We start from the raw sequence: 27,725 nt of genomic DNA on the forward strand, positions 1-27,725 counted from the left end.
AAATGACAATTGTCCTTAGTCTCCTATATAAACCCACTACTAGATCTATTAGCCAATTCCTAACTATGGGCTTCCCTGGTGGCCCAGTGGTAAAGACTCTGCCAGCCAACGCAGGAGACCTGGGTTTGGTCTCTGGGTCAGGAAGATCCCCCTGGAGAAGGAAATGGTAACCCACTCCAATGTTCTTGCCTGAGAAATCTCATGGATAGAGGAGCCTGGCCAGGTTGCAGTCCATGGAGTCGCAAAGGACATTACTTAACAACTAAACAACAACTATGGTCAGAGCATAATCAACCCTGAGGCATGCAGCCTGGACCATTGGGTCGACCTCTCTTCTGCAGGAAAGAACTTCCCATGAGCACCTACACGCACAGCAGAGAGAGAATAACAGAGACAGAAAAGGATAAGAAGGCCAGTTCCTTGGCCTAAGGGGAGCCTTCAATCTAGTTGAAGTCTTGGAGAGATGGCAAAGGATTAGGAGGCGAGGCCCTTGGCCTAGGGGAGCTTTTAATCTAGCTTGGAAAAGACAAGCTCTTGTATATTCTTGTCTTATCTTAAGAAATATTATGAAACCACACATGTCAACAAGTGTAATCTTTTTTTCAGCTGAAAATGTAATTGTAGAAGCAATTCAGAATAAAAATATCATCTGAGCAGAATGGAACTGCTTTTTAATTTCCTCAAAGAGAAGACTTTAAGTTTATGCAGGGGTCAAAAGAGATCCCCATTCACTAAAATCCTGAGCATTTTTTGCATATTCTGGCATCCATGTGGGCTGGTATCATCATGTAACCATGTCATATTCCCATCCTGTCTTCTGAATGAGACTGAAGTCTTCCTGAAGCCAGAGACAATGTTTTTTTATTCACTGCCTGCCTAAGCACATTTTAAGTCATGTACCAAGTATTTGTTGAACTGACTTGAAATGGCTGAAATGAACTGAGGAAAGACACCTCAAGCAGGAAAGAAAGCAAGAGGCTACTACTAATTTACTGGATGAAATTAATAAAAATTCAAAGTTCTGGACAGGCAGAAACTATTACCTGAATTAAATAACATAAAACCTAACAGGAATAAATGGGCTTCCCTGGTGACTCAGAAGGTAAAGAATCTGCCTGCAGTGCAGGAGACCTGGGTTCAATCCCTGGGTCAGGAAGATTCTCTGGAGAAGGAAATGGCAACCAACTCCAGTATTCTTGCCTGGAAATGGACATGAGGAGCCTGCTGAGCTACAGATCATAGGGTCGCAAAGAGTCAGAAATGACTGGGCGATTAACACACAAAACAGGAATAACCATAAATTTCCACACTTGGATCTAAAAAAAAAAAAAACCTGCAAAAGTGAAAAATGAAAGAAATGCAGCTTGACAGAAAGTGGCACATGTAAGAAAACAGTGTAACATGGTGACCAAAGAACCAAGGCCACTTTAGCCGGCACCAACAGGGGCTGAGAATGAAAGTTTGGTTCTGGATGCCAGGCCTCAAGAGGGCCACCGAGAAAGTATGGTTTGTCCAGAGACCACCGACCAGGACAGTGAGGTCTTATGTCACAAAATCTCATCATATAACAAGCGTTTAAAAAGGGGAGAAGAAGAGGGGAGAACAGGAACAATTCAGAAGATAAGACTTCATGAGAAATGATAGTTTGTCCAAACCAGATCTGTTGCTTTGTTTTTGAGGAAGAGTTTTGCTTCAGTTTATGGCTTAGTTAATATAATTTCTATCGTTTTCTCAGAAAAGACTTTGACACTTTATTACATGACAGCTATAATTAATGTCAGACTCTAAATTAGAAATCAAAAACTCTATTTGATCATTTGGTTTCAAGCTGGACCTAAAGTATGTTTTGGCATGATTACTAACTGTTAGCAGCAAGTTCTGGAAACAGATGCAGTCTTGATATGTGTTCTAAATGTGAAACACATTGCAGAGAGACTTGGAGATAAAAATATACACTGTTCATGCACACTCTTACTGTGCTATTTCCTGTCCTTATCAGTCATAAAAGTCTCTCTTGTTTTGCCCTTTGTTGTCCCAGGTGAATAAAAACTTTTTTTCTTCTTTTTCCTTTTCCCCTTTCTTCTATTTTTCTCCCACATGCCATCTTCCTTTTTTTGTTTGTTTGTTTGTTTGCTTTTTTCTTTTTAAATTTGACCAGGCCATGTGACATGTGTGATCTGAGATCTCTGACCAGGGATCAAATCCTCAGCTCCTGCATTGAAAGGCAAAGTCTTAACCACCGGACCGCCAGGGAAGTTCCCTATCTTCCTTTTTTTTTTTCTGTCATCTTTTCCACTAATGTTTGTTCCATTAAACATTTACTGAGCACCTGCTATATGCCATAACTGTGCTAGGTTATAAGAATACTCAAGAACATGTAAGGCACAGGCTTGTCCTTGAAGAAGCCTATCTCCTATGAAAGGGGGAAAGCATGTAATCTAATTATTATTAAAGGAAGATACATACACATCAGAGGTGTGTCCAGTACAAAGATGAGAAATGAATGAAAGAGTGATTCACTTGGAGGAAAGTGGATGTTTGTAAAGAAGATGCCTAAGAAGGATCAGTCTGGCCCTGTCTGGCCAGTGCAGAAAAGTGGGCTGGCCTGAAACCGGAACAGCACAGCACACTTGAAGAACACCAAGAATTCCTGTGACATAAACAGCGTCCTTTACCTAGAAGAGTTGTGTATTTGGGGAGGCAACTAAGTAGCCACATAAATGGATTGTTATTTTTAGCTGGGCCAGTTCAGTACTTGAGTCAACAGGAACAACCACCTAAATAGTAAACGTTCCTATGAGCAAAACCATTCCTATGAGAAGAAAGTTTTCATTCAAAAATGAGCCAAAGATAAGGAAAGCCATAATCTGGGCCATTTGGTGACAGTGGCTGAGACAGAGGAAGTGTTCCCCCAGGCAGGAATGCATGAAATGCTTTCTGAAAAGAAATATCACTAAGACAGCTTCTTCAAGGACAAGCCTGTGTCTTACATGTTCTTGAGTATTCTTACAACCTAGCACAGTTATGGCATGTAGTAGGTGCTCAGTAAGTGTTTAATGGAACAAATATTAGTGGAAAAGGAAATGGTGTGGTAGTATTCATAGGTGCAGGGAGAATGGCCTGGATGTTTTTAAAAATTTAATAACATCCTTACAATGGAATATCATTCGGTGGTAAAAAGAAATGAGCTATCTAGCTCATATAGAGGAATCTTAAATGCATAACCCTCAGTGAAATAATCCAGTCTGAAAAGGCTACATGCTGTAATGCCAATTATATGATATTCTGGAAAAGCAAAAATATACAGACTTGAGCTCCCCTGGTGGTTTAGTGGTTAAGAATCCATCTTGCAATGTAGGGGATACTATTTGATCCCTGGTCCAGGAAGATTCCACATGCAGAGGGGCAACTAAGCCCGTGAGCCACATCCACTAAGCCTGCATGCAGCAACTGCTGAAACCTGTGGGCCCTAGAGTTCATGCTCCACAACAAGAAAAGCCACCGCAGTGAGAAGCCCGTGCACCGCATTAGAGAGCAGCCCCCACTCCCCACAACCAGAGAAAGCCAGCAGGCAGCAACAAAGACCCAGAGCAGACAAAAATAAAATAAATTTGAAAAATGTATACTGACAGGAAAAAGATTAGTGGCTGCCAGGGGTTAAGAGGGCAGGTGGGGAGGGATAAGGAGATAGAACAGAGGAGATTTTTTAGGGCAATGAAACTATTCCTGTGTGACTGTAATGGTGGATACATGACACTAAGCATTTGGCAAAACCCACAGGCGGATACAATGCGCAGAGTGAACCCTATTGTAAACTATGGACTTTAGTTAGTAATAATGTACAAATACTGCTTCATCAACTGTTAACAAATGTACCAAACAAAAGCAAAATGTTAATGACAAGAAAAAACGGCTGGTGCAGATGGTATGGGGGAGGGATATAGTAACTGTACCTATGGTCAACTTTTTGGAAATCTAAAACCCACTCTAAAAAATAAGCATTAGTTTAAAAACAAATATATATGATAGTGTGTTTCTACTCTTTTGAAGGGAATGACATAACTTAGTTCTTCCACTAGCATTTATCAGGTGAGACAAGCTTTCTTTACCGACAGTCTTAAGAACAACAAATCCCTGGACAGACATGATCGTACTCCCTGAAGAATCTCTGAGACAAGCGGCTGGACAGTTTTGAGTAATTCACTCACTCGAGACCATGGAGGTGTAATGGGTTAGCTGACATATCTGAGAAAGATGCAAAGACCTTAGTGACAATGAAACCAAAACTCAGGTTTCCTCAAGCGCAACTGCTCCACCCTCACATGGATCCCGGTGAACCACAGAAGCCACGGCGTCATTCGAAAATTAACTTTAGTACTTTTGCTGAAGTTAGGTTCAAGCACCCAAACTTCTATGAAAAGAAAGGGATTACAGCAAACCTTTCACTAAAATGTGTAACCACGTTTTTGCCATCCCCGCCGAAGCATGATTGCTTTCATTACTGAGTCTTTTCTCCATGTGTGGGTGACTATACGTGTTATCAAAAATAAATCCTCAATGAAAACAACTGACAAGAACCACATATACGTTCACAGCTGAACCTTGTACCCAGGTTTCATCCTGTGCTTTGGTAGCTCAGTCTAGTTACAAATAACAGTAACTAGTCACACAACCAAGTTTTGTCAACTTTGTGAGCTGGGCTAACTATCCCTAATCGATCTCGTAGGAATGGAAATCATTCTTGTATCCTCAGCATCAGTAACTCAAAAATTATGCTCGGCTGAGATCCAGGGATGCCCTTGAAACTGGGCCTACAGCAATAAGATAAAAATATCCTCTGTTTGTATCAGAAAATATCCTATTTCTAAAGAAAGCAGGATGAGTTTTAACTCACAGAAAGCAAAAATAACCCAACTAATCACAGTCAATATTATAGGGAAGAATATTGAATATTCACTTGGTAACACAGGGCTTGCCTTTGTTTAGGGTCCATTAAATTTAATAACTTCCCCCTCTGTGGCTTTAAACAGAGAACTTCTTCAAAATAAGAGTGGCTCCTATTAAACTTAATTACTTGCCCGTGGCTGAGATGGCAGAGGTGTGTCTACCAAACAGGTAGGTCTTAATAAAGGAGTAGTTCTGTAGTAAAAAGTAGATGGTCTAGTGTTTTATTATAGTTGCTTTACCTTTCTGATTTAATTGCTGGAGTTTTCCTTTTAACCTCTCTGAAGGCGTCACTCCCTCCTGTGAGTTAAGAGTGGCCCTGCTAAAATTAACGTCCACATATACTTGGCACATTACTGAAGCCGCTGGTTTCAAACCCTCAAACCAGAGGAACTGACGGAAACTCAGCTATAGAAGGGATATTTAAAAATGAACTACATCAAACTTTCCTGGCTTTGAAATGACATGAAACAATCCTGCCGATAGACCGTAAGTGATCAAATGGAGTTTTTCCTCTGCAATTTCTAGATTTTGTGGAAGTAATAAAATAGTTTTTAGGAACTTTATTTATCAGACTAACCCCTATTCTGACTTTTGGAAATATTATAGTTTAGCAACTAAGAGTCATAAAAATGGAGACATCTTAGTGGTACTGTACAGTTGATTAAGTGGCATTTGTTGATATTTAAATATTTTGAAAGAATAAGTTCAAGACTGCTTGCTTAAACAGAAAAAAAAAATCTTCAAAAAGATTATAGTTCTTAATGCTGTCTTATGTAAAAATAACCCTACAATTGTAGAGAAAAAGCATCCATATAACCTGTATTGATCTCTCCCAGGGTACCCAAGGCAGACAACATATATGATCCTGTATATCTAATTCATGTATCTTACATCTCTAAGAAACCTCCTAAAAGGATCACAGAGGTCCACGGGTACAATGACCAAGACCACAGAAAAAAAATGCCAAGAGCAGTACAGACTTAGGTTAATCTACGATACTTCAGGGCTTCCCTGGTGGTTCAGCGGTGAAGAAACTGCCTGCAATGCAGGAGATGCATGTTCAATCCCTGCATTGGGGTGATCCCCTGGAGAAGGGCATGGCAACCCACTCCACTATTCTTGACTAGAGAATCCCATGGACTGAGGAGCCTGGCCAGCTACATCCACAGGGTCACAAAGAGTTGTCTTTCAAGATACGACTGAAGGGACTCAGCATGCATGCCCACAATATACTTCTAGGGTCTATGTACCCTAGACTGGTTGGAACCAGGAAGTTGATGATACTGACTCCCCATTACCTCACCTCCAACCAATAAGAACATCCATGAGCTGATCATGCCCTGTTCCTTGCATACTATAGGATTCCTCACTACCCACCCCAGGGCAGGTCACACAGTCTCGAGGGCATTAGCCCATTGTGGCCCCCTTTGCCTGGCAAATAAAGGTATTCTTTTCTGTTTCACCCACCCACCCAAATAAGGTACTTAACATATATGGGTGAGATGGGAAGAGTTATTTGCAGTGAATAAACCTATGTACAGTCTCTGTTAGAAGGCTAACAATAGCTCATACTCTGACTCATAAGTCAAAGAATAAGATTCAATAAATAGCTAGACATCTTTTCGTAAGAGTATAATTACATAAAATACATTCTGAAAGTCAGTAATTATTTGTCTACATACTATTTTTTAACAAGCTCCAGAAAAGTAATTATAATCTTTGTGTTAAGCCTCACAAGTGCTTTGAACATCAAAAATGCCATGAGTGATAACAATATTACGATGATGAAGCCATGTAATGGTCTGGTTTGTTGTCAAGTCTTCCTGCCTTCCCACACACCTTGCTCTTTAATAGAAGCAGTGAGAAACAACTTTGGCTACCTCTGTAGGGTGAATATTCTTTTACAATCATGTAAGATGAAATGAGATAATATATAAAATCACTGGGTGTTCAGGGGTGCTACTTAAATCCCAACTATTATGTGATAAAGCCATATTTATTATTGTAAGTATGGAGGGGAGAGGAACCAATCCCTCAAGGGCTTCCTCTGCACTAGATCCCTCTAGACTGGTTTCTATTTTTATAATTCAGCTGGATATGAACTAAACTCAATACAATAAGGTCGACCCTATCAGTCAGTTATAGGGCTTCCTTGGTAGCTCAGCTGGTAAAGAACTTACCTGCAATGTGGGAGACCTGGGTTCAATCCCTGGATTGGGAAGATCCCCCAGAGGAGGAAACGGCTACGCACTCTAGTATTCTGGCTTGGAGAATTCCATGGACTGTTACATGGGGTTGCTACTTAAATCCCAATTATTATGTGATAAGGCCATATTTATCATTGTAAGTATGGTGGGGAGAGGAACCAACCCTCAAGGGCTTTCTTGGCATTAGATCTCTCTAGACTGGTTTCTGCTTGATTTTAATAATTCAGCTGGATATAATCTAAACTCAATACAATAAGATCAACCTATTAGTTACATGACAACACTTTATTGTTCAGCCATAAACTTATAACTGCTGCTATTGTTCTTCTTATAATACCGAAGGCTACTCAAGGTTAAAGAAATATTTCCTGAATTTTGGAACTGCCCCCTGTAAACTCTGAGATGTGTGGTTTTGTATCTTTCTTTGCAGTAAAGTAGGGATTGCAAGTAATATATCTTTACCATCTTATTTTATTTACTCCATGCTTCCACAAAGGATTTGGGGGAAACTACAGAATATATTAATTTGAGCAAACTCTGGGAGATAGTGGAGGAGAGAGGAGCCTGGAGTGATGCAAGCCACGGGATCCCAAAGAGTCGGACATGACTTAGCGACCAAACACCACCACCACCACCAACAGGACATATATACAGGCTTCCTGGTGGCTCAGTGGTAAAGAATACACCTGTCAATGCAGGAGAAGTGGGTTCAATCCCTGGGCTGGGAAGATACCCTGGAGAAGGAAACGGCAACCCACTCCAGTATTCTTGACTGGGAAACCATGGACAGAGGAGCCTGGCAAGCTACAGTCCAATGGGTCACAAAAGAGTTGGCTACAACTTAGTGACTAAACAACAACAACAGGGTATATATGGTAGAGTATCACTGTCATTATTGTAACTCATTAAGTTTGAGCATTTGCAGTCACACTTGATAAATGACTCAGAGGAAAGAACAACAAAAAAGGAAGTTGTAAAACTGTATTCTCTGAAGGTCTTTAAATAGATTAAATTGTGGTATTCCTTTGCAATGGTCTTCTCGGATAAAATGGAATTTCCTTAGGAATATTCCTTTCTGAAAGATATTTCTGGTGACTTTTACGCTTATGATCCCTTGGAAAAGAACATTAGCATGCCTAATTACATCTTAAGTGTAATTTAACGTTTTCTATCTTCTGACATCATGAGTGAATAGTTATTTTCTCTTAGTGCTTTATTGACCTTTTGTGAATGCCTCCCAATTTCTTCAAGCTCTATAAAAATTCATAGTTAGTCTATGGGATAATAATAGTAGTGACAAATATTTATTGAGTACTCTATGTATTAGGCACTATGTTAAGTGCTTTGTGAATGCCATATAGTATTAACTTGTTTAAATATTTCATGAATTTTTTTTGTTTTAAATATACTCTGTGACCATCCATTTCATAAAGCAAATAACTCCTTTAAAAGTTTAGATTTTTATCAACTGATTCACTTAAGCCAGGGCTTGCCTGCAAATTATATATAGACATACAATTTTTACAAAACACTTTTAGCTCCTTAATATCAGCTACAATCTGTGTGTGATACATAGATGGTGCGTCAGGCCTGCCTGACTTTACACCTATGCATCTCATTTAATCCTCATAGTAACCCTAAGAGCTAAATATTATATCCCTGTTTTACAAATAATAAAAGTTTTCAAGAAGTGAGAAACTTGCCTGATATGAGTGTGAGTTGGGATTCAAACCTGGGCCTGGACCTCCACCCTTACTGTGTAAGTGATGAATTGTATTCTTTCTCACCCAAGCTCATATGAGAATGTTTTGATTAGGGAGATGAGAACTGATTGCTCTACACTAAAAGAAAACAGGAACTATTCTGGAAAGCATCTCAAAAAGGAAACACAGAACTGCTTGGAGATGGTAACAGAGGTTAATATTTTAGCTGTCCGTGTTATCGAGACATAGCATCCTGGAACTTAGGGCCACCTTTCGATATTGAGGGGGATAATAACAAGACAGAAAGTATGCAAAGTGGTACCTGAGAATCTATGAGACAGAGTCCTGTCCAAGGAGTGTCCTAGGACCAGTCCCAAGGAAACTGGAGATGGGGCTCCCTCCTGAAGACGTGGTCCCGTAATCCACCAGGCAGTGCTCTGGGGCAGGGATGCAGCCCCACACCCAAGAGCAAGGTCAGAGGAAGCAGGGCTCCTCTGACTCCCTGACAGTTGACATCTAGTTCTTTCTTCCTGATTCACTACACGCTGACAAGAGGGATTTTCTGTTCTCTTTGCTCTCCTGTTTACACAGAACCTCCCACCCTGGCACCATGTTACTTTGCCAGGAACAACTCATAGAGATGTTTGGGGTGGGAGGAAGAAACTGGACTAAACTCGGGTTTAAACTAGTTTCAAGCAGAAGCCCGTTCCTACCTTTGCCCTCAGATTAATACACAGCTGTTTAATAAACCAGTTTCTGCCTCCTCCGTGAAATGAGAAAAGCTGTGTCATATTCGTTCATGGAAATGTTTTCAGTAGATATCATTAAACTGCCTCCAAATAACCTGACTGCTCCATATTACACATGCTAAATGATAAAATGCCATTTAGGCAGCTTTTTTTTTTTTTCAGTGTTACTGTCAACAGTTTTCCCATTGAATTCATATACGGATATACCTCAGAAAGAAAATGCTGGAGATAAATGTCTCTAAAGCTGCCATCTCTCCCTGGGGTTTTGTCCCCTCCAGGTAAAGTTCAGAGGACAAACAGCTTCAGCCACAGAGGGTTGGACAGAGAGAAGCCCCAGAGAACTCTGAGCAGAGGCAAGTTTGCACAAATCTGTCCTGGCAAAGTGTCACTTGACCCCATGGAAGACAAAAACAGACTCATTCTAAAATACATACGGGAGGACCAGAACTAACTCAACACCATCCAACACGGTCCCTGTGACCCTGCATCAGCCCTGGTTACCCCTCTGTGCTTCCCTCATCCTTTCCCGCGTCCTTACTTGACGTTTGCCTAAAGGAGGGAGTTGTTCCAGTAAAGGGAAGTGATCACTACAATTCTACACTCTGCAGATTCCCCAATAAATACCATGTGATTCATGACAATAATAACAGCAGTCGGAATGAAAAGGGGTCACGTGGTTTTCCCAAAACTCTGGAGGTTCCCGTCCACCCCAACCCCTGCTTTCCCTACTCACCCCTAAGGGAGTCCGTCTGTGGCAGAAAAGGTGAAGGCCTTAGGACCCGAGAGCCCCCTCCTGCCATTCGCTTGAGAAACAAAGCCTTCCCGCCTCCCAAGTTGAAAGAAATAAAGGAGTCTGAGCTAATCGCAACCTGCAAGCCTGCGGGCGGCCCATCAGCTTGCCAGTGGTGCACCCCGGCGGAGCGAGTACCGGCTTCGAGCTTTGCAGAAAAGGAGAGAGGAGAGAAAACAGAGACAGAAACACAAAGAGAAAGAAAGAAAGGCATTAACCTGGCCAGGAGTCACACAGGTGCACGGAGCCCGAACGCTGAGAGCAGTGTCGGACACGTAGAGGGTCCGACCGTGTGTGCTTCGGGCGGAGGGGCGGGGGGGGCAGGGCGGGCTGCTTCTAGCTGATGGGGGCAGGGCCGCAGTCCGGATGCAGGGGTATACACAGATTTTTTTTTTCTTATTCACAGGACTCAGGGTTGACCGAGAGCCTTTAACTTTCCTCCACTTGTCAATCTGACCTCTTCGTGGTTCCCAGGGACAGGCGCCCCATGAGAGGGGGGAGGTGAGGTCAGGATGTTGATCACACACACCCCCACCATGAGTCACAGAATTGCGTGGTGCCTTGGGAAGAGGATGGTGAGCCCCGGGGGGCTGCCACGTTGCGAGCAACAGCAGTGAGCTGTGTGATTCACGGCGCTGCCTGGGTCTTGAGTTGGCTGCTCAGAGGCCGCAACATGTGGCCTTTTAAGCCTCTTGCAGCCTCACTGTCCTTGGAGTGACTCGTGTCTGTCTGACGGGGATCTGAAGTGTGCAGTTTCACTGTCTCTCTGAACTGGCTACCTGGAACTCCTGGGCGTTTAAGAGCCTCTAGAAACGGAGGGCTGTGCCTTCAGGCTGTAGTTGGCTTTCAGGCAGATGTTAGGAACAGAAAGGAACGCAAGCAGAGGAAAGCTGGGCGGGCGGGCACAAGACCCTCAGGAGAAGGCCCCAGTTGGGAGACAATGCCAACCGAAGGGGATGCAATTCAGCAGGACTGAACCTTGGGGGCACTGAGTGTCATCTTAGCAAAGGATGCCATGTCTGGTGGAGATTCAGGCTCTTGACCTCAATTTAAGTTCAAGCCCTTGCTAGCCCCATAATTCAGAAGACCTGGCTTGCAGCTGTGGGAGCCCTGTCCACAAGCCTCTGACGGAGAGTTTACTGTGAGCGTAGCTGAGACAGCTGGGCCCACCCTGCAGCCCCAGGCCCACCCCTGCACCAGACTGGGCTTTGAGATCAAGTGTGGTCTTTACCTGAAATGCGCCTGGGCACGTCGGTGATGGCGGGCAGCCCGGTGCCCCGCGTGGAGGACAGCGGGGTGGTGGAGTGGATGGACGGAGGAGTCATCTGGCTCAGGTAGGAGGGGTAGGACTGGTCATAGGACCAGGGTGGGGAGGACTGCGCCTGCCTGGGGTCTGGGAAAAAGAAGAAAATCCTTAGCACACCAGCCGCTCTGGCCTACACACACAACCCCAAACTTAAAAAGGATAAAGCAGTAAAAAAAAAAAAAAAATCAGACTATACAAGGACGACGAATTTCCCACAACCCCACCCTTGCAGACCCCGTAGAGCACACAGCTTTCTAGACTCTGAGTCTCTATGAAAGTAACAAAATGCATCATGCATAAGGACTATTTGTCTCCCTCACACATAAATATTTCTATTTGGAAAGACTAACAATCATTTAGAAAACAATCTGCTTTGGGTATCTTCACAAAGTTGAACTCTATTTTCTTTGTTTTCTGTGTGTTTTTTAAAATTTATTACTCCAATGAACATGTATTACTTATTTCTTTTTTAAAAATAAATGTTTGGAACAATTTACTCGATTAAAGAGCAGGGAGATGGTGCCTTTTGCTGCTGCGCATCCAGTCAGTATTCTTCAGACATGCTTTCTGGTTCTAAAAATGCATGATTATGTGATTTTAGCACAGTTTTACATCCCAGGCAGTCGATGGGGATGAGGAGCGTGGGGCAGAGAGGAGCTCAGAGGGGACAGCATATAAGTACAACAGGAAAGAAAGGAGCCAGTTATGTTGGGCTTCCCAGGTGGCTCAGTGGTCACAGGTTCCATCCCTGGGTCAGGAAGATCCCCTGAAATGGTAACCCACTCCAGTATTCTTGCCTGGAGAATCCCCATGGACAGAGGAGCCTGGAGGGCTACAGTCCATAGCATCTCAAAGACTGAGCAAGTGAGCATGCACAGTTAATGTTATTCTGATGCTAAAGCTACCCTGGAAAATAGCCTTTAAGAAAAAAACAAAACTTCAAAACCAACCAAGAACAGAAAAGCTTTATCACCACCTAGTTTCAATGTAAAGCACATGAGTTTCTGACAGGAAGAAAAAGACCCAAAACACAACAGGGAAATGTCTTTAATCCTATTGGAATCTGTTTAAACGATGTCACATGTTTGGAATGTGGCCTGGAGTTACCTACAGTCACTTCAATAATAAAAATAATGGGCAACCAACTGGTTAGAGTGAACCGCTGAGAATTAGTAATCTCTTTCAATGTATCTCTAACAGAGTTTCTTGGAGATACACACAGAATCATAAGCTAATTTCTCTTAACTTTTTTTTTTTTTTTTGGCGAAGTTGACTTTTTCCTAATTTAAAAAAAATTCCAATACACCAGGCTGTTCTCAAAACAGCTTTGTTTACCAGAATAGCCATGGATTTTGGAACATGTCGAATTAGGTTCAAGTTCTGAGACTTATATTTCTAAGCTGTGTGATCTTGGGTTAATCACGCAGTGACCCTGAACCTCAGTTTCCGCATCTGTGTAAGGGGATGGGAAGTAGTTATATCTGAATCACAGAGATGCGGGAACTGCATGAGAAAACTATGCAGGGAGGACTAGCGCAGGAGAGTCTCAGCGATATTAATTCTGGCCTTTTAAAAAACCTTTGGTGACACGGGAATTGTTTCATGATTAAAACACACCTGAATTAGAGCGAATCCATTTAGAATAGGTTTAATTTTTAAATTATTCCCATATCACCTATCAGCCTCTGAAAATGAAAAGCTCGATTTTTGAAAACGATAAATATATTTGAGTCAATTCAGGTTTGTCTCTACAAAGAAAAAGTGGATAACAAGATGTGGGTTTTTCTTCTAAGATCATTCTTTCTTTAAAGCCAGTTTTTCTGTACAAAGTCATTTTAGTTTCAGCTATTTCTTGTTTATTTGTTCAATTTAGAAACAATTTCTTTAAAGACTATCTAAATGGGACATACTTTTCTTGACTCAAAATAATTAAATACATCTGGATATTTATCGAATGTTAACTATATCAACAAATATATAGAAAAATTTCATCCAATTCTGTTTTAAGGAACATTTACCTGAGTTTGCAATCTGAATAAAAGTATAGTATTGTAAATGGTTCACAGAGGCGTTTCCTTCAAAAATTGGATGGATATTTAATCATTCAAGTAATGAAATTTTGTGCTTTAAAATGTTCAAGGCTGAGATTGTAATAGATCGGCAACATTTCAAACCTGATCCTTGTTATATATCTGATACAGATATACTTCCTTGCTTTAACCATTAATGTCATTCACTATTCAGATAAATGGTAAATGATCTTCAGATGGAAAAAGATACATTCCTTACAACATCAGAAAGCAATCTCACAAAGACAAGGCCTTCCCTCAAGCACCATTTTTAATAGATACAAAGGACAAGAACCACACAGCAAAATGAGCAGGGCACACAGGACTCAAATAATCTAACATCACCAGATGACCTTCTGAGCAGTTTCATCTGTATCAACACTCCCATACTGTAGCACGTTACCAGCAGTATAGGGCTCTCTGCCTAAAAGTGGGGGGAAATACAAAGAAATCTAAAGAATGACTAAAATCACTGATGTTTAGACATGTCACAGAGGAATCAGGGGACTTAGCTTGAATGGAAGATACAGCTTTGCATTTCTCCTTAAGCTGAGAGGCAGCTCAGTACAACGGGAAACAAGGGGCCTTTCTGATGAGAGGATCTGAGTTGGAGTCCCAGCTCTGCTATGTGTGAGCTGGATACCTTGGCTGTACGAGCGAACTCTCTGAACCTCAGTTCCCTCGTCTAGAAAATGAGACAGCACAGCATGGTGAAATGAACATAGCCAAGAGTTCACGTGTGCCAGTTGGACAGCCAATTTTGGGCTTGAATCACAGCTCCCCACTTTGTTGAGCAAGTCACTTAGATTCTGAAGGCCTCAGTGGCTAGACTGCAAAATGGGAGTCAGGATGCTTATTAGGGCTCTGTGAGCATTTACACGAACTAGGCCTTATCTAGTATGTTGTTTGCCACTCTTGGCACATACAAAGTATACAGTAAATAGAAATGATCATTGCTGTCTGTAAAGTGAGTATAATTATAACTACTATCATTTTTGTTTACAGAATTAAATGAAATAACACAAGAAAAGCCTTTTGATAACTCTAAAGTACTATATGAAAATGATCATTATTCTCTGTGGGAGCTCACGTCACATGGCCAAGGCCCTGCTGTGTGACATGGGGTGTGTTTCTTAATGTGGCTGAGTTTTAATTTCCTCATCTGTAAAATGGGTATGATAATACAGTCTCAGAGAGCATCATAAGGATTAAATAACATAGAGTGAATGGCTAATCACTATTCAAAAAAATTAAAAATCTGACTCTACAGGCCAAAAAAACCAAAACATAAAACAGAAGAAATACTGTAACAAATTCAATAAAGACTATAAAAATGGTCCACATCAAAAAATCTTTAAAAAAAGAAAATCTGACTCTAAACTATCCAGCGTGGCTGGGTTGTCAACTGTTAGTCTTAAAAGATGTTCCAGATCAGACTCATCACAATTCAACATAATGCCTGGCACATAGTAGGTGCTCAAGAAACAAACACTGCACAAACCTCCCTGGGTGGCTGGAGTGAATAGTGGGATTTTATATAGAAGTAGTAATTAGTCTGTCTCTAACTTCCCCTTAGGCTGTAAAAGAACTTGTATCAAATGAGGTTGGAGCTTTGATATAAACTTCCTGACTGCTGGAATACACACTTGAACTGTCAAAGGCTCACTATCCTTTGAGTAGAAGGCCTTTCTGAAGATTCCCAGTGTTAGCAAAAAGAACTTCTCACTATCCCTAAACAAGCGAGAAGATCTCTCTTTGCTTTCTGTCTCTCAAAGAACAGGCTGCAGGCTGCAGGCTGCCCAATCTCTCTTTCAAGGTCACTATACTAAGATGGTGATAATGATTCTATGATAAAGACCTACTTAAGGAGAATAGGACATGGCTTGGCAACTGAACAACAACAAGGAGAGTTACTGAAGAAAAACAAAACACAAGAACCGCCATATGGGGCTTACTAGATCTAGTCTAAGGAATTTGGAAAGGAACTGCAATCTTATTAAAAAAAAAAAAAAAAGGACTGGTCTCCAAATACCCGTCTTTCTCTAATACCCTGTGAATGAGGCCTCATCAACCCCAGCTCCCCCATTTCTGGCCTGTGGTATCTTGGACAAATTATATAACCTATCTGACTTCAAGATTTCTAATGTGTATAATGGGGATAAATAAGAAGATCTCCCTCCTAAAGTTGTTTTAAAGATTAAATGAGGTCATGTAGGAAAGAGCTTAGCACACGGAAAGAACCCAGTAAATGTTCACCACTATTAAAGCATCTCCTTTACTGAGCCCTCGTTCTGTATTTATGTTTCCAGCCCATAACCTCTTATTCTAGCAAAAGGCCATTTTTAGAAAGCTTCCTGCAGTTCTGAAGTCTGCTGTTTGGAGATATATCTGAAACTATACATGGTCTCTTCGATAGCCTTTACAATCATTTAACCTGAGTCACAGTCCTTCTTCGTCCTAGCCTCTCCCAGACCAAGAAATCCTAATCTGTTTAGTGTCTTTTCTAATACTGTGTGCGTCAACTTTTTTCAAACTATTAGTGGGGGGAAAAATGGCTATAAAAGATCTTGACTTCCTAAATGCCCAACCACTAAGAAAATGTAATCTTATAAATATATGATCACAGCATATTTGCTTTGTTGTGGACAATTATTAAGGCTGACAATAGAGAAAAGTCACCCTAACCTGATCTCACCAATGATTTCTGAACTCAACTTCCTGAAGAAACCTGAGACTTCTGAGATTGACTCTGAACTTGGATGACTCAGAGCAGGTGACACATGTTTTTAGGCATCAATCCTAAGGTTACTAATAGGGAAAAGTGAGTGTAGGACCTAGGTCTGAGACAAACCTACTAATTAACCATTAACGAACAAGAAATGATCTTCATCTACCTTGGGCCCCACAGGGATAGTATAACACATTCCTTCCCTCTGCTGCATCCAGAGTGACACTAAAAGTCTTTCAAGTCTACAGGCACATGGAAGGAAGTACCTTGCCCTTCCAATCCAACACAAATAAGAATATCCTTGATGTGGGGGTCTCAGAGGCTCAAGGTACCAATCACTGTCTTGTTACCACATCCTGGGTGATATGAAATTACCTATGAGCACCCATGGATTTTCAGAAAATAACTGAACTCTATTTCATAGACATTTTCAAAAGACATGAAAACTGCTGTTACACTTTAGTTTTAGGGTGCTTTAAGAACAGTAATTCAGTACTTTTCTAGGGCAATCTGCAGCAACAGCCTCAATATTATTTTATTACTCTATTCTGAACATTCAAAGCATTGACAGAAGTTTTTATATAGATATGATCACTGAAAAACAAGACCTTGGGTGCTGGGTTTTTTTATGGGCACATACTCTTTCATGCTTGAGAAACCTGAAATATGAAATAACACATGAGCATTTTAATAGGATTCCACCCCTATTTTTTCCCAAGCTTCTCTCCTATCACCTATAAGGTGTGTGTGGGTGGGGTGGGGGTTACTTAAAGGGAGATCATAATCAAGTTTGACCTGTAACATAAACTTTGAGAGAGAAAATCAGGTCTTCCTCATACAATGGGCAGCCATGCTCACAGCAGGATGTGACTAATCACAATGACTGAATGGCAGAGAAGACCTAGGGCTGAGCTCCTGGAGGCGCTGGGGATGACCGAGGAGAAAAGAGCCCCCAGTCTAACAGGGACGCACACTCGCAACTACCACCTGGCTTCTGAGGTCAGGCTTATTGGACACCTCAGATCTACAGCTGCACACTTTCAGAAGAAATTGTGGTCTCCTCTGTGTCAGCAGACTAAATCTAGCTACGAAGAGTGCTGGGTAAATAAAAAGGAGCCAGTCACGTCATTTAACAAAAGGAATCCCTTCAGCTTCTAGTTGAAGCAAGTCTGTTGGATGAACTTTTAAAAAGACACCAGAAAGGCAGAAACTATTGGGTATAAGACAGGCTGAAGGATGTTTTTGTACCACAGGGGGAATACAGCCAATATTCTGTCGTAACTGTAAACAGAAAGTAACCTTTTAAAATTGTATAAAATTTTTTTTTAAAAAAGACAGGACTTCCCGAGTGGTCCAGTGGTTAAGATTCTGCTTCCATTTCATGGAGCACAGGTTCAATCCCTGGTTTGGGAACTAAGATCCCACATGCCTCGAACACAGCCAAAAGTAATTAAATAAAGAGTGAAGATATAAAAAAATAAAACAAGTAAATAAATAAAAAGACACCAAAATCCAGGCACCTGCATACACTTTGCACTTTCTCTCCCAACACTTTGCACTTTCTCTCCCAACTCAGTAAGCTGAGCACAAGGTTCTTATTTAGCTCTCCCTTTCTCACCTCCAAGTAACAATGGCCCTAACTGCCACCCTTAACAGGGCTTTCGGGATGGGGCGGGGAGAGAAGTTTTTACATGGTATTCTGGTGAGTCAGCAAACTATCCATTTTTCTTATCATGAACAGCTTCTATACACCTACACAGCAGTGAGACGGTCTAAGGAATAGATTTAAAAAAAAAAAAAAAAACCCAAGGACATTTCTTGCTGTGCAAAAGCTTACACAAGCAGGTGGGGAGAGTAAGACTAACAGATATAAAACGACAAGTAATTCAAAAACTGTCAAAGCATGCACCTGTGTTTTTTAAAAAGCTCTAAAGATAGACATGAACCATGGTGCACTGATATCAGTGTGGATCTTATAAGATCTCCTTCTAGGGCGGTGCTCCTTTGGCTTAGGCTACCTGGAGATTGGGCTTATCTGCCTTACATCCTATAGACCTCAGAACATCAAAGTACTGAAGAAAACATCCCCAGGAGATGCTCAGAAATTGATGCTACCTGAGGGAGAAGTGGTTCATGCATCTCATGTGGTCTTTGTATCAGGCAGAAATGGAGACAGGCATTTATTTAAACCGTGGGTGTGAGAAAAGCAAGATCTCTCCTTTGAGTTAGACCATAGTTTCTGAAATTTAATAATGGGTGTGGGGAAAATGAAGCAGGGTCATGCATTTCCTGAAATGATTTGTAAAGAGTCATGGGATCTAAGAGTACCCAGACTTTTCAAATGACTGAGAAACTACATTTAAGGTCTACACACTTGAACTCTGAACACTTAGGGTCATAATAAGAGAGGAAGGGGGAGGCAGATGGTTAGAAGGAAAAAAAAAAAGCACCAGAGGAAAAACAAGTAACTCTAGGAGAATAGGCAGAAGTCTTTTCTTAATGAATAAGATAAAGTGGGGCGAGGAGAGTGGGCAGAGAGCTTTAGAAAAGCCCAAGGAGGAAATTCCCTGGGGATCTAGTGATTGTGGCTCTGTGCTCCCACTGCAAGGGATGCGAATTCCATCTCTGGCTGAGGAACTAAGATCCTGCATGCTGCTGAGCCAAAACATTAAACAAATTTAGAAAAAGAAAAAAAAAAAAAAAGCCCAGGGAAAGGTACATATGGAAACTCAGGAGTTGCTGTTAACAGGTCCCCTTTGGTAAACACTCTGGTTAGACACCTACAGGTGTGAAAGGAGGACTGCTTCCTAAGTACTGCTCGCAACAGGGCACACCTTGGATACGGTGTTCAACTTCACGCAGAGATGGGAGGAAACTAGTCAATGGGGCCAAGCCCAAACCAGCACACAAGTGGCTCCTTCCTGTTTGTGCTGCCAGAGGGCTGCTGGGTGACGTGGCAGGACAGTGGCCAGCGGTTTCTGCCCAAGCCATGCACCCCCAGGGAGCACCGGCTATACTTGGGGAGCATAACATTCGAAGAGCATCATATTCCCACCCCTTCTCCTCTACCCACATCCCCCTCAACAGCACTCAACTCAGGCTGGAAAAACCCCAAATATTTCTTCAGAAAACTGGGGTATTTAACATGAACTGCATAGACAGTTCTCCTGAAGATTTTGCCTCTCTGTTGCAACCAGGGTCAAAGTCAATAATCTCAATGGAGGGAGGCAGATTTAAAATTTCCTATCGTAGACTATTTTTGTCATATTACTATCATTCATACTACAAATATGTGCATTCATTCATATTCATTCATTCACACATCCATTCATTCCCATTTCCTAACATTTATACTAAATGCTAAGTTCTATGTCTTCTCTAATAACCCTGCTAATAACTAAGTGGACATTTAGAATGTGCCTTCCCACTCACTTCTGATTCTCTTGACCAAGGAGAAACATGGTCCGAAAGCAGGCTTCTTGGGATGCAAGAGGAACCCTGGATGGGGGGACTCTGGCACTAACTGCAATCAAACACCAATGATTCACCTTCTCTGAGTGTCACTGTTGTCAGGAGTAACATGAGAATGAATGGCCTCTAAGATGTTTTCCGAAGATAAAATGCTATGATTCTAACCACCTGAAAAATTGGGTACCCTACGACACTCAGTCCTTTCTGGAGATGGTAGTTGCACCAGAAATTACTGAAGCCCAGCTGAGCTGATCTGGGGTGGCTGTGAGAGGGGGGCTGACACTCAGGGTGTTTCTCATTGCACAGCTTGTGACCCATGTCAGCAAAGAAGACCTCAAAAGCAGGATTCTGACCTCCCTCTGTGTCCCCAGTCGGGGTTCTCTCCAACTGACCAAGGTGGCCAGAATCACTTGGCAGAAGACCAACCCAACCAATTCACAGAGCTTAAGGCTGAAATTTGACTCTCTACTCAGTGCTCTGATGGTGACCTAAATGGGAAGGATATCCAAAAAAGAGGAGATATATGCATCGCTGATTCACTTTGCTGTAAGGTAGAAACTAACACAACATTGTAAAACCACTACAGACCAATTAAAAAAAAAAAGACTGAAATTTGACCAAAAAAGCAGCAATCTGGATAAAACCAGATGCCACACAAGGTAGGCCAGGCACAAGGAGTCAGTGGGAGGAGAGGGACCCCGTGAATCTCCAGGAAGCTTAGGAGACAACAGTGGAAGAGAAAATGAGAAATGATTCAGTTTTTAAGACATCAAAACCTCTAACAAAATATTAAAAGAAAGACCAGAAGGAAGCTAAGATAAGGTAAAAAGAAGTGTCTTTTCAGTGTCACCAATTTGGGGCTGGAAGGAACTCATCACTGTCCTACAGAAAATGAGGGAATTTCCTTACTTAAAAGAAAAACCTAATAGAAGAAACAAGAAGGTATACCATATGTCATAGCTAACCTGGTCTCAGCCACAGCATATCTAGGGCCTCAGTGTAAAGACAATAGAGGAAAGGGAACTAGTCACAAATAGGTAGGACCAGAACCTGAGAAATAACAGGGATGTGTTGCTGGCCGGGGGAAGTGACCTTAGTTCAAATCACAATATTGAAGTGAATGCAGTAAGTTCAAGTTCAGTTCAGGCTATTAACATCCAGGGGGTGAGCTTATAGCAGTTGGGGTATCACAGAAGTTCCCCAGGCATGGTGAGTCCTTTTGTCAGATAGATGATGCTGTTATCTGTGGTTCTAAGAACTGTCTCCCATCACTCACTCATTCATTCATTCAGAAAATATTTATTGAGTGCCTACTCTGGTACTCTGCTAGGTTCTAGAGACATGGTGAATAAAGAGTCTGCATGCCCTCAACAGAGTTTACAGTTTGGTGGGAGAGACTGACATTAATCAACTAATCATATAACTGTGATAAAGTGCTAAAAAGGAGATGTCCTTGGCATTGTAAGAATGCCAAGTTACATACATTGTAAGACTCCAGCCATGCCTGGGGGCCAGGAAAGGCTTCTCTAATGATGCAATGATTAAGCCAAGAACTGAAGGGCAAGCAGAAGTCCAGAGGATACTAAGGTGGGGTTAAAAGGGCTGCAGGCTAAGCAAACAGCATATACTGAGTTCTGGAGACAGAGGTAGTACAGTTTCTTTTTTGAAGAGGTGAGAAAGCCAGTACAAAAGGTTCAGAACAGTGTGAGAAGAGGGTGGAAAACAGGCAGGAAGGACCCAGGCTATGTAGAACCTGTTGGACCACGCAAGAGGTGTTGGTTGATCCTCATACTAAGAGCAGTGGAAGGTCACAGGGGTGTTTTTAAGTCCAGGGTGACATCATCAGATACGCATCTTTTTAAATATCCCTCTGACGACATCACGATAGAAACAGGGCAGAAGTCCAGCACAGGGCTGGACGCACAGGGAAGGGCGTGTAGGGAAAACAGCAGCTGAAATGGGGGCCAGGGTGGAGCTCAGGAGCTGCACCCAGGGAACCAGGAAGCCGCCGGAGGCACACAGCTGCCTCTGCACGTGGCCCGACCAGGGGGATGAGCCCCTGAGAGGCCTGGGCTGGAATAGGTTGGCTCTGGGTGGGCGAGGTGAGCCCCAGGTCGAGGGCCTGGGGCCTGCAGCTGCGATCTGGGCAGGCTCCACCTCATACCTTCTGGTTCAGGGGTAAAGCCTCGGCCTCTGTACCTGTAACAAGTTCCCCAGGAGATGCTAACAGATGCCAGAGTTGGAGAACAATGGGCATGATTTTTACTGATGACAGTTAGAAAGGAAAATTACCCAACACCACTTGATTTAATCTTCCCTATCAAGAAGAACAATCTCCAAATAGAACGAGCAGAACAAACATGCTTAAGAGGAAATGAAGGCCCAAGACAGGTGAGGAGATAAGAGAGAGCAACCTACTGCTTTAAATGAATTCAAGTGTCTGCTCCAGGATGAATTATGCCCCACAATATTGCAAAAATGTATGGAGACTGGCAGATAAAGGGCTTCTATGTGACAGAGCAGGGTCTGCAAAGTTCTTTATATTAAGGAAAACATGTATTCCTGGAACTCTTTTCACTCCTAATCTTAGGTTCACTACCTGAAATTCCTTGTCCATATGACAATTATTAAAATATTTGAAGATAATGCCTTTAAAGTTTACTACATAATCATATTTTTACATTATTTCACCCCATCTCCCGTTTCTGGAGATGGCATTGCTACTGGTAAAATCTAAATTGCAACTAGCATTTTGGAATCATTGCTTGAAGCCCACTAAAAACACTGGAGTCACTTTCAATCAATGCCTGTGTACAATCAACGCTTCACACTTGATCCCCAAAGTAAGTATCAGAAAGTGGGATGAGTTCACTAAAAGCTTGTTTCCTCAAGAATTATTTGAGCAATAGGTTAAGGGAAAAGTCCTCTGTCTGCTGTGCATCTTGATCTCAGCAAGGTACATACCTTACCTCTAATGGGATGTACAGGTACTTAAAAGGCCCACCAGAAAGTAATCATTGACATGGGTCATGATCAGCTTTGAAAGAGAAACACCAGTGGTATATTTGAGGGCTTGACAATCCTAGTTACACTCAGCATCTTTAGCAAAGTCTTGAAGGATGAAAAGCAACTTTCCTAAACTTCAAGATGAGATGAAATTGGGAGGAAGAGTCAACATAGTGGATGAAGAATCAGAGCTATAAATTAACTCTAAGAGATGGAAAGAGGAGGTAAACGTGACACAATGAAACTGGCAAAGAACAAAAGTGCAGTGCTGCAGTCGGTCAACTCCCAGACAGGCCGGGGGAAGGCTGCCTTGAAAGCAGCAAGCCTTTTTCATGGCCTGCAAACCACAGTGTGATGGGGTGACAAAAAGCCAACACAGTCCTAGGATGTATTAACAGAGCACACGTGAACGCCTTCCCCCAGATAAAACAGCGCTAGAGGGTTGTGTTTTCTCAAGGTGGGATCAGCCCGGATCCCTGGAGGAGACAGAGCAAGCTGTGGGACCTCCATCTGTCATAGGAGGAACGGTTAAGGGACGGCCAAGAGCTCCCACCTACCCTCAGCTCTCCGTGGGACATCTACTTCCCACCTGAACTGAAGCTTGATTTTCTCCCCATCCTTCCTCCTAACCTTCCCCTGGGCCGCTGCTCTTTCTCCAAGGCCACAACATGAGCCAAATCCTCTTCAGAAATTCTGTCTCTACCCTAACCTGCCAGCCTCCAGAACATTCCCCGACGCTCTTCCTCGCATCTCTGTCTTTACTGGGGTTCTCAGTGATGCTCAAAGTCATTTCCTTTCCCCACCCGCTCACCTTGCTGACAGCCCCAAAGGTGTACGGTTCTCCTAACCTTTTCCCTACATTCTCTCCACCTAAAACCACCTTGTCAGACTTCACCTTCCCAGGACACTGACTTATAATTTCAGCTCTGAGAGTTCCAGAACCTCTTGATACCTCATTTTCTTATGTGTGAAAGAGGGTTCACAATACTGACTCTGCTGTGAAATCTGTCCTTTAAAGACTGTTACAGACAACTGTTTTCAAACAGCTAAAAAAGCAAGTCCTTATCAAAATAAACAAAGCCCTGGAAAGAATCTGACGGTCTTTACTGGGAATGATGCCATACAATTTTATTCCTGGACTACTTCTGCATATATTAAAATCAAAAAGAATGGAATGAAAATACTTTTCAAACTGATAACATCTGTAATATGATGTTGTTGCTATTAATATTACATAGCACAATATACTCTGACTCTGTTTGAAGCCCTGGGTACCCATCCACAATTCAACATCAAAATACACCGTCAGAGCGTCGTCCACTATATCCAACTGCATACCTGACTTGCCCCTCTCCTGGGTTAGTCCAGGAGGTTGAATATGTCATTTTTAGACTCATGTTCTGATCATTCTGCCCAGAGTCCATTGCAAAAAGGAAAAAGGGGAAAGAAGGGTCCCTAGGCAACGAGTAACAGGGGAAGACACAAATACATGTATGTACACATATAGACATATATGTAAAGCTCAAGCTAAAAAAGAGAAAGATGATGCTTTGGGAACAAAGGAGAGAAAGAAACCCAGACTTCCTCTGAGCACAGTCCTGAAATCAGGCTAGAGATGGAACAGTCTTAGGGAAGGAGAGAGTGAGGTGTTATCAAAGAGATGGATTCTCCTTACTGCAACCAGATATTAACTGAGCATTATGTATTCCAGACAGGAGGAAATTACAATGACAAGATTCTGGAACTCAAAAACTTGATTTTTCTTGGAACATTACCCTTCTCATCTTTTTGTAAAAGCATAATAAAGCCAGAGCATCTTCATTTAAAAAGGGAATTTCAACCAACAGAAATCCAGAGACCTTTAAGCAGCTCATCTATGGATGATGTCAACAGCTGTGGGGACAACATGGCACATTGATGACCAGCCCCTCACAGGGTCATACTGAGCCTTATCCTTCAAAGCCAGCACAAGCCAAACCTGAACTCCACTTTTCCTTATTAGGAAAAGAGATCTGAACTCATGTTCACTCACAGGACTGATGCTTCTTCATGACGACTGTAACGGGCAACCTCCTCTAAACAGCTTTCCTGCTCACACATGTGCATGGTCACAGCAAGTTTTCCTGGCTATTCTGCCCACAAGATCTCAAAGGAAGGAGGCAGGACAAGACTCCGCAGTAACCTCAGAAATGAAAATTCAGCACCACCCAAGTGAAAGAACCGTACTTCCAACCACCTGTCTTGAGTGTGGTGATTTCAGTTCCTTAAGACAAAAGATGCCTCTAGGTCAGTAGGACCACAGCGGTCGAAGAGCAGGAGAGACCTCAGTGGACTCCCACTCCCCACATCCTCCAGTTCTTCTCACCCGCAGTCATGCTTCCTGCTCGGTCAGAGTCATGTGCCCCTCGTGGGTTCATCCTCCTCACACCCAGAGCCACAGCCACTGCAGCCCCACCCACTCCAGCTCCAGCTCCCGTCACCCTAAAGAATTGCAGGGGCCCCGGGCACTCGGATAGGACGCTGTGCCCCCCTGTGTCTACGAGGCTTTGCTAATAAACGTTTCAGTGCGAGCCCAGCAGACTCAGGGCTGAGACAGCCAAATATCAGCACAGGCGAAACCCAGCTGGCGGGGATTCTCCTTCATTGTTTTATTAATATGATTTATTTTACTTCAACTTTTACTGTAGTATAGTTGCTTTGCAGTTGTGTCAGTTCCTGCTGTACAAAGTCAATCAGGGCTACATAGACACGTATCCCCTCTCTTTTTGGATTTCCTTCCCCCCAGGTCACCACAGAGCAGGGAGGAGAACCCCCTTTGCCCCACAGTAGGTTCTCACGAGTCTTCTATTTTACACGTAGTACTGGTGGTGTATGCATGTCAATGCCAATCTCCCAATCCATCCCACCCCCATCTTTCCGCCTTGGTATCCATGTGTTTGCTCTCTTCATCTGTGTCTCTATTTCTGGGATCCTCAATGCTTAAAGGAGCATGTCTGCCAAGGAGGGGAACACAGAATCAGACTGAAGTTGGGCAGAAACGACTTCACTTCAGTCAAGGTAACCATCAATAAGACCACATCATTCTACATGATGCCTGCCATGTCGTTTTTTCCAAGATACCCCTAAAAGGTTACTTTGAGTATAGGTTCATATGTAACTGTCCACTAACGATCAAAAACAATTATGCTGCCTTTTAAAGCATAATTCAGATACTCCTAATGCATCATTTTTATGAACGTTTTTGTCCCTGAGGGTCCTAAAAAATATCCAAGGGAGAAAGAAAAAGACATTGGTCCCTTAGGACATATGTCAGACTGTCAGCAACCTGCCCAACTCAATGGCCACAAGGCTGGTTGCCCACTAAGAGTCTGGAACCCAAAGTCAACTAAACTAGCCCAGGAGCCTAGAGCAACACATTTCTTGAAGAGTCCTTTCCTCTACCTGCAGAAAATCATGCTTTTCACAACTGCTTTAAGGCTTCAGTAAGAACTTTGTGTAAAACTAGTCTGTAAATGGTAAAGAGCTGCACAAATAAAAGCCTGAAATGGGAGCAAACAGGGACAGGAGAGAAGTTCACTTCAGCCTCCCAGAGATGCTGGAGGTTGAGTGCATAGGACCCTCCAGCCATGTGGATCTTGCCCTAACTCCTGTATTAACGACTCACTAGAGTGTAGGTGGGACTTTGAGCAAGTTATTTAGCCTCTCAGACCCTCAGTTTTCACATCACCGCCTATCTCATAGACCCGTTGTGAGAAATGCCTGCTACACCATATATAGTAGTCACAGCAGTACTGTCAGTACATAGCAGCTAGTAGCAATCCACTCAAATAGGTACTAGAAAAAAGATTTGGGCCAGAATAGTAACAGGTCACCTTCCTGAAGAAGAAGTCAAACACCTGCTCATTCGTTCTTCACCAAACCTCAAGTCGCCAAGCAGCGGGCACCACCGAAGACAGCGGGGACACAGAGATCAGTAAAACACGGCCCTGGACTTGGAAAGTTCAGTCTGATGGAGGAGATGGACATGTACACAGAGAACTGTCACCATGTCCAGCAGTGGTGTGGAGCATTGGACTTGACTTGGGTGGGTTGGAAGAGGCCTGACAGAGGTGCCAGCATTTGATCTGAGTTCTGAAGAAAGAGGAGAAGTGCAACCAGTCTTAATTCCCTCCCAGGCTCCTGCTGCCATTTCCTGATGACCCTGCTCCTGCCCCTGCACCCTCAGGACCCACGCTTCACAGAGCAGCCAAAGTGAGTTCTTCAACACATGTGAATAAAACAGATGGCTAATGAGAGCCTACTGTGTAACACAGGGAACTCTGATCAGTGTTCTGTGGTGATCTAAATGGGAAGGGAATCCAAAGAAGAAGAGACATATGTATTCATGTAGCTGATTCACTGTGCTGTACCGTAGAAACCAACACGACATTTTGTAAAGTAATTATACGCCAATAATTTTTTTAATGTGAATTAGATAATGTCATTTGCCTGCTTCACATCTTTCAATAATACCCTTCTGTGCTCAGAATAGAACCCACTTTCCTGAACAGGGCCTGGAAGATTCTCCGCTATCCAGCCACTGCCCACTCCCCTTGTTCACTCCACTCCACCTGCCGGGACCTTCCTGTCCCCTGAACACACCACACTTGCAGCTCCCTGGGAGTTTTGGCCTGAGTTCCCCCTTGGCCAGAAACTCCGTCCTCAAAGCTCTCCAAAGAGTCCTTTCCCAACTTTCCAGTCAAAATTAGC

At 42.7% G+C, this 27,725-nt stretch overlaps 1 protein-coding gene across 5 annotated transcripts in view; it reads right to left on the minus strand.

Annotated features, from left to right (window-relative positions):
• Window positions 1-27,725, minus strand: part of RUNX2 (RUNX family transcription factor 2) — a 250,764-nt gene that overhangs the window by 143,805 nt on the left and 79,234 nt on the right. For all 5 annotated transcript variants that reach the window (XM_070456355.1, XM_070456354.1, XM_020884875.2 and 2 more), the window contains one exon: window positions 11,628-11,789. In XM_070456355.1, the coding sequence (XP_070312456.1) occupies window positions 11,628-11,789 (162 nt within the window). The remainder of the gene's footprint in view (window positions 1-11,627; window positions 11,790-27,725) is intronic.

This window comes from Odocoileus virginianus, chromosome 27, assembly GCF_023699985.2.
Source record: "Odocoileus virginianus isolate 20LAN1187 ecotype Illinois chromosome 27, Ovbor_1.2, whole genome shotgun sequence".
Lineage (NCBI taxonomy): Eukaryota > Metazoa > Chordata > Mammalia > Artiodactyla > Cervidae > Odocoileus > Odocoileus virginianus.